Genomic DNA, 7,749 nt, shown 5'->3' with positions numbered 1-7,749 from the left:
GTTGTGGGTTCTGAGCAGAAGCCACAGCCACCTCCACGGGCAAACCTTGGGCTGGGCATGCTGGCAGCTGGGCTCCCATACCCTAATCAGAGATTCTTGCTTTTTGGGGGGTAGTGGTGTGGTGTGTGTCTAACAGTGTAGCCCAGGTTGGACCTTACTGTACTTATTTATTATTTGAGAATGTGATACATGCACAGCATGTATTCTGATCATATCCACCCTCCATCCCCCATTTCCAACTCCTCTCCAGGTTTCCCTCCCAGGTTCATGCCCTCTTCCTCTCTTTTGTTCTAACCCACCACGTTATTGCCACCCATGTGCACCCAGGTGTGAAGCCATCCACCCATGTGAACACGGGTGTGAAGCCATCCATTGGAACAAGGTCAGCCTACTCGGGAGCCACATCCCTGAAGAAAACTCTTTCTCCTCAAACGCCAGGCAGTAATTCTTGATCCTTCTGCCTCAGCCTCCCAGGTGCTGGGATTATGGGTATGGACCACCAATCTGACTTTTTTGTGGTTTTTTTTTTTTAAAGGACCCTCAAATATATTTCTGTGTGCACATGTGTGTCCATGCACACATGCCTGTAGCAGCCAGAGGTCAACTTCAACATCCACTCTTTTTTGAGGTGTGGTCTGCCCTAGCCTGGAGTTGGTCAGGTGGGTGAGGCTGGCCTCCGGGATCTGCCTGTCTCTGCCTCTCCAGCACTGGCAGTATAAGCCTCACAAGTACAAGTGTGCCACTCAGCCTTTTGATTTTGAGTGAGACAGGGTCTCACTGTGTAGCCTTGGCTGGCCTGGAACTAAGTAGACCAAGGAGGCTGGTCTTGAAATCACAGAGCTCTGCTTCCCTTTGCCTTCCAAGTGCTGGAATTAAAGGCGCAAGCCACTACTCCCTGGATTTTGTTTTGTTTTAATGTACACTCTAGGACTCAAACTCAGGTCCTCCTCACTTAACCCACTGAGGCATTTCTTCGGCCTGCATGCATTTTTGTATGTACATGTGTTTATATTTTTGTGCCTGTATCTGTGCGTGTGTATGCTTGTGATTTTGTGACCATGTGCCCATCCGTCCATATACATGTCTGTAATGCTGCATGTGCCATGTGCACAGATGTATTCACATGGAGGTTTGCAATTTACACATGCTTGTGTGTTGCACGTTTTGTATGCACATGGCAGGACAGCCTCTTCAGGAACTCACTTGCCCTGGAGCCTGTGGGGAGAGCTGTTTGGGTCTCCTCTATAGGCGGTGCTGTGGCAGCTCGGTTGAGGGCTGCCTAGGTGGTAGCCCCATAGGACCTGACAGCTTGGAGGAAAACAGGTGACCTCAGATCCTGGTGGGGACCACCAGGTGGCCTGGGATGCTACTCACAGGATCAGCAGCAGCAGGCTCGGAGCCTAGGGCAAGCTGACCTGGAGTACTGTATGTGCCGAAGGTCTACAGGTATCCAGAGGGGCAGGTGCTGGGGACAGAACCTGAGAACAACTCATTTAGAATGGAGGAAGAGGTGGAGAGGAGGGGTGGAGGACAATGCAGGGGGCAGAGAGGTCAGCGATGAGGCAGAAGGGCTTCAGGTGGGTCAGCCCTGGCTCACTGGCCAGCTCTGTCCAAGGGAAGTCACAGATCTGTCAGGGGGGTGGGGGGTGGACGGGACGGCGGCACTGGCATGGAACAGCCCCGCTCATGAATTATGTCAGCAGGGCCCCTCCCCGCCCACGCCACAGCCTCTCTGCTCTTTCATCTCTTAGAAGCCGGGCCTGGGAAGAGAGAGGCCGAGAGGAAGAAAGCCCCAGGCTGGGTCCCATGAATGGCCCCCCAGGAGCCCTGGCACACACTGGACTGTTCTTTGAATCCTGGCTGTTCTGGGCTTAATTAACGAGTAGCTCAGGGGCACCCCTTTCTCCTTATTCAGAGAGAGCCCCAGCACCATGGAAACCTCTTCCAGGCTCCTCAGGCAGGCACCACCGTCTAATGGGGCTATCCTTCCAGCTGTAACTGGGTCCAGCTTGAGGGAGCCCATGGGAAGACATGCTAGTCAAAGGCATTAGTGGGTGCCTATGCAGACAGGCCGCCTGTTCCCATCCTCTTCATTCGCATTCCGGACCTGACAGCGCTGCCTAAAGGAACAAGGGATTCACATTCTTCCTGTGTTCCCTGAGGACCTGGGGGAATGGTGTATTTAAAACGGCCGGGTCAGGCATGGAGTCAGTCAAGTCTCCCCAGGCTTTAAGCAGGCATGCATGAACCAGGCCCGCCAAGCCTGATGACCTGAGTTCAATTCCCTGGTACCCACACAGGAGAGAACTGTATCTTGCAAGCTTTCCTCTAATCGCCACAGCATGCTGTGGCATGCACGCATACACACGCGAGCGCGCGCGCGCGCGCACACACACACACACACACACACACACACGAATATACTTTTACAAAAGGTCTGGGAGATGGCTCGGGGCCATGCACGCATGAGGACCTGAGCTCAGATGGCCAGCATGTGAGGCAGCACACATCTCTAACTCCGGCATGGGAAGACAGAGACAGGCTGATTCCTGGAGTCTGTTAGCCAGTCTGGCTGAATCAAAGAGGTCCAGGTCAGTGAAGACCCTGTCTCAAAGGATCCAGGAGAGCTGGCGAGATGGCTCAGCAATTATGGGCACTTCTTGTTCTTACAGAGGACCCAGGTTCAATTCCCAGTACCCACATGGTGGTTCACAATTATCTGTAACTCCAGTTCTGGGGGATCTGATGCCTTCTTTGACCTCCAAGGGCACCAGGTGCATAGACATACATGCAAGCAAAGCACTCATACACTTTAATCTTAAAAAAAAATTACACATAAAAAAAGTGGAGAGCAATCGAGGAAGATACTTGACATTGACCTCTGGTATATTACCCTCCCACACCCCTGAACAGCCACACAAACACAAGCAAGCACACATACACACACACCAATGTAAATGTCCTCACTACAGTTACGTGTATATATGCACCCACACATGCACATGACAGCATCCAGACATCAGAGGACAACTTGTGGCATCTGGCTCTCTGTCCGCCATGTGGGGCCTGAAGACTGAACTCAGGGTGTCAGACTTGGCATCAAGTGCCTTTATCTACTGAGCAATCTTGCTGGCCCTAAATTATAATTTTTTTCTAAGCTGGGTGTGGTGGCGAATGACTTTAATCTCATGCTAGCCAGTGCTACACAGCGAGGCCCCTGTTTAAAGAGGGAGAGAGGGGGGAAAAATTAAGACCAAAAAGGCCAGGGATCCACTCCCAACTGTTCTGGGCCATTTTGACAATTTCCCAGCTTCTAGATGCAATCTCTCTCATTTTAACAGGTGCTTGCCCAGCTGGGACCTGCACCAGACAGGTCAGTCCGAGGGGGGCTGTGTATGCAGGCCCTTGGGAACCCGAGGAGGTGGGAGCTCCACACGAGCTGTGTTTGCCGGGTCTCTGCTCCTCAGAGTGTCTGAGCCGAGGGAGCCAATGCTGCTTTCCCCTCCGAGGAGGAATTTGCAATTAGTTTGACCGGGCTATAATGGAATTTTTATTTAGATCTCAAAGGTTAGAGTGCTTTCCCGGGAAGGTATTTATAGCTTTAAAGGAATGTACTCTGCTGTCACCTTGTCTTTTTCTAATGATTGGTCTCTTCACAGAGAGGGTCCTAGGTCTGCGAGACTAAAGGCACACGGTCCACACTCCCCTCGTTGGGAGACAAAAATAGACATTTATCAGACAATACAGCCAGCACCTGCAGTCAGGGTCGCTCAGTCAGTCCTTCCTCGGCATGAAACAGACCCACAAAGAGCTCCCCACTCTACTACAGGACTTTATAAAAAGACCAGGCATGGGGTCCTGGCCATTTCTGCTCAGTCACCAGGAGCTTTAGAGGGACTGTGCTCCGGGTGGCTTCTGACCAAGCCCCCTTTCAATGCCACATGCCCCTGTGGTGACACTACACCAAGGATGCACTGCGGGGCTAGTGGTGTGGCTCAGTGGTAGAGCACCTGCCTAGAATCCCCCAGTGAGGGGCTGGGGTGGCTCAGTGGTAGAGCACCTGCCTAGCTCCACCAGGGCTTGGGGGCCATCTCTAGCACCACACAAAGCCCCTACAGTCTGATTCTGTCACTCCAGGTTTGCTCCCCATCCACACTCAGTTCACTGCTGCCTGCTTTGCCGGTTTGGGGAAGTCTGGCTTGTACCAGCCCCTCTGCACTTCCTTCTCAGCTGTATCTGGTGGGTGGAGGTGAAGCAAGGGCAAGAGAGGACTGGGGTGTTTCCTGGATCTTGCTTTTCACTGGGATGGCATCTTCAGGACGGTGACCCCAGGCTGTTCCTGGCTTCTGAGCCGGAGGCATCCTCTTTCCCCAGTGATGGGTAAGAGGAACACCATCCCAGAGGGTCCCTGCAAGCACTGTGTCCCAAGCCCCGCTGGCTTCCTGTCCACTCTCCAGAGATGCCAAGGCCTCTAGCCAGCACCTTCTTGGTGTGAACAGCACCTCCGCCTTTCCAGCTCTCCACACAGGTTGTCTGCAGCAGGGCAGGGGCGGCAGGTTGCTTGCTGCTCACGGGGTAGAGTCATGTTCTAGCTTTTCATGTTCGAGTTTGAGTGGGTCACGAAGAAAGCATGGGGTCCTCCAAAGCTGGAAGACCTACCAGCCGCCAGAGGAGTCTCCCAGCTGCTCTTTTAAGCTCAAGGTGATGTGGAGGTGTTGCCATGGAAATAAGGGCACAGTGACATCACTTACCCATCTCAAGGGCACACACCTGAGCCCGCTTGGTTCTGATTGCTGAGGTCTGAGGTCCTTTCCTTCTGGAAAGGTCTCCACTCCTAGTCTCCCCCAGGGATGAATTTCACTGCTTCTTACGACCCCACTTAGAGTCCACAGACCACAACCGGCTGGGTCCCGGACCAATCATACTCTTAGCATGGTTGGCCCGGCCCACAGCCTCTGGCAATTGGCTTACAGCTCACCTTGCCCAGTCTCCGTAGTTTGGGCTTTGCCACTGGCCCTAGCTGGCCAGCCAGGTGCTGGGGGACTTGTGCCTCGGAAACCAAGCCAAGCACAAGGAGCCTGTCTTATAGATCAGGCGGGGTTCAAAGCTGTACTGACTGGCTGGACTCCCAGTTCCTACATACACTCCTGGAGAAGCCAGCAGTTCTCAGTACTGTCCCTAGGCCCCATATGGGTTACCCCCACCCAGGTGCTGTTTCAGACCAGCCAGGGGCAGTCTGCTGTAGCAATGGGGCCTGGGTGGGGAGCACATTACACAGGACACCAGCCAAACACAGAGGCTTGAGGCACCGTCATTTACCGAGGTAGCTCCAAGGCAGGGTTTACCTTTAATAGATTAGCTGCTGCACCAAAGGACAGGAGGTTTATAGTTTTCCTGTTCTCAGAAAACTCAAGTGCAGGGGCTGATCTTGACCTCACTGCCCGCTGGCCAGGCTGGGTGCACAGGTCAGCCTCTGTACAGACCCTGCCCCTTTTCCTGAGGTGGGAGCAGCCGAGGTGAAGACACCCATTCTGCATCCCCTGCCAGAACTCCTGACTGCTCACTCTCAGAACACTCAACGTACAAATGGCTGCTATTAAAGAAGAGAGGGGACAGAGTAGCCATAAAAAGGACCGCTGGCCTCAGGGAAGGTACAGGCACACGAGGGCCACCTGTAGCCATCTTTTCGTGCCTTAATGGGCAGGTCTGACACTTGAAGTGGTGGCATCAATCACAGGAAACACCCCGAGTTGCGGCAGAGGCAGACAGATCTGGAGGGCTCCAGCTGACTGCCGTGTTTATGCAATCACATCAGTTCATGGGGAAGAAACGAAATTGGCAGACAGCCCACGGTGCCTAAAGACTGAGCCAGCCAGGGTCCCCCTGCTGGAGAGAAGGGCTAGGCACCAGTGCCTGCTCTCATCACAGGATTAGGGGCACTTCCCCTCCCTGGGGCAAGCCGACAAAGTTGGGTTCCTTCTTCCCGGCCTCTGGCCACCAAGCCCAGCTCCCGTCCTGAGGTTCCCACGCCCAGCCTGCTGTGTGCAGCATCACACAGGTGTTTTGTGGAGGATGCCAGGATTAAATGGTCCTAAGGGCAAACCTCTTGGTGTTCCCACTGGTCTCGTCCAAGAAGGAACCTTTTAGCATTAGGCTTTTTCCTGAGACAAAAACCAGTCCCATGGGGCCAGGAAGTGCCACCCCCAGTGATCTCTGGAGCCCACCGGCAGCCAGTCGCACAGGCACTCTGACAGGGAAGGAAGACTTGGGCCACATGGAGCCTGGACACCCCTAACACTGTCCAGCCCAAAGCCCCTCCTTCTCACCCACTGAGAGCAGCAAATTCCACAAACAAGGGGCCAACATCTCAGCCACTGGCTGCTGAGTGGGCAAGGTGGCATTGGTGGCCTGCAGATGCCTCTGCACACCCAGGTGACAAGGCTGTCCCCAGGTCCACATTGGAATTTGTTCATCCCTGAGACTTCTCTCCTCTGGGATGGTGGGCTGCCTCCTGGTCCTGTTCTCTGCCTTGTCTCTGGGTGGCCTGTGGCTCTGTCCTCTCGCTGCCTCTCAACAGCTGCTGTGCCCCTCCATGGGACACTGCTGGCTGCTCTTCCAAGAGTTCATCCTCTCAGGGGGACGGAGGTGGTGGGGATAAGAGAAAGGGGAGCAAGGAGCCCATGGGACAGGGGCTCGGTTGGGGCCCTGATGTCCAAGGCTTCTTGCTGACTGTGATATGATTGCATTCTGCTGTGGGGACAGGAGATTTGCTTGGGTGACGTGTAAGGCAGTGGGCAGCACAGGACAAAGAAGGCCGTATCTCAGTGGCAGCTGACAGTGCCAAGGTCAAGGGCAGGTGGTAGACTTCGCAAGAGTTCTTGTCTTGGCAGGACTCCCTGCTGACCTGATTTGGGGTGGGCACTGGAAACACAAGGGCTGCGACCGGAGATGGAAGTGGGAGGCGGCTGTCCGCCCTCCCCAGAGAGCAGCGCAGAGCCACCAGGGTCCCTCAAAGGCATAGGCACAAGACACAAGAAAACCGATGGCTGAGCTGTTCCCAAGGCGGGGCTCTTTCCCTAGCAAGATAGGTCATCTTCTCAAATTCAGTTAGCGAGTCCTCTAACCTGTCCCCACAGCCACCTCACCGGGAGGCAACGACTGGGGTCCTAGAATGGGGAGGGGCTTTTCTTCCTGGGCAGAAATGGTGAAAAGATAATGTCATCTGAGTCATCGGAGCTGACATCCTCCACAGGTGGTGGCGACAGGGGCTGCAGTCCTGAGGAAGAGGACGCCACTGAAATGAACCAGAGAGGGAGGTCAGCCACGTGGAGTCAGTCACACGGTGTGGACAGCTGTGAGCTGGCATGCAAGACTGAAGGCCCAACCACACAGCCAAGGCCCATCTTCGGAGCCCACCCGCACACCACTCCAGAGCCTCTTGCCAGCTCCCACTCCTGTGACAGCCTGGCAGCGGCCGACATGAAAACCCATTCAGGCCTGGTGTGGTGGTGCACACCTGTAATCCCAGCACTCGGCAAGCCGACCGAGGAGGGAGGAGGAGGAGGAGGAGGGTCACAAATTTGAGGCTAGACTGGGCTATACAGTGAGTTTGAGGCTAGCCTGGACTACGCAGCAAGATTAGCTCAGAAACTGAAAACATGCAAAGGGAATCAGGACCGAGTGGCCACTGTGTATAAGCAGGTCCTAGCTGAAGGGGCCCTGGGTCGCCTGCCCTGTCTGGTGAGGAGC

At 54.6% G+C, this 7,749-nt stretch overlaps 1 protein-coding gene across 4 annotated transcripts in view; it reads right to left on the bottom strand.

Annotated features, from left to right (window-relative positions):
• Nucleotides 1-5,300: 5,300 nt before the first annotated feature.
• Nucleotides 5,301-7,749, bottom strand: part of Iqce (IQ motif containing E) — a 46,090-nt gene continuing 43,641 nt past the window's right edge. For all 4 annotated transcript variants that reach the window (XM_028887387.2, XM_037198438.1, XM_028887388.2 and 1 more), the window contains one exon: nucleotides 5,301-7,294. In XM_028887387.2, coding sequence (XP_028743220.2) covers nucleotides 7,167-7,294 — 128 coding nt within the window. In that variant the 3' untranslated portion in view covers nucleotides 5,301-7,166. The remainder of the gene's footprint in view (nucleotides 7,295-7,749) is intronic.

This window comes from Peromyscus leucopus, chromosome 23, assembly GCF_004664715.2.
Source record: "Peromyscus leucopus breed LL Stock chromosome 23, UCI_PerLeu_2.1, whole genome shotgun sequence".
NCBI classification, from domain to species: Eukaryota; Metazoa; Chordata; class Mammalia; order Rodentia; family Cricetidae; genus Peromyscus; species Peromyscus leucopus.
This window is presented reverse-complemented; position numbering and strand designations above follow the sequence as displayed.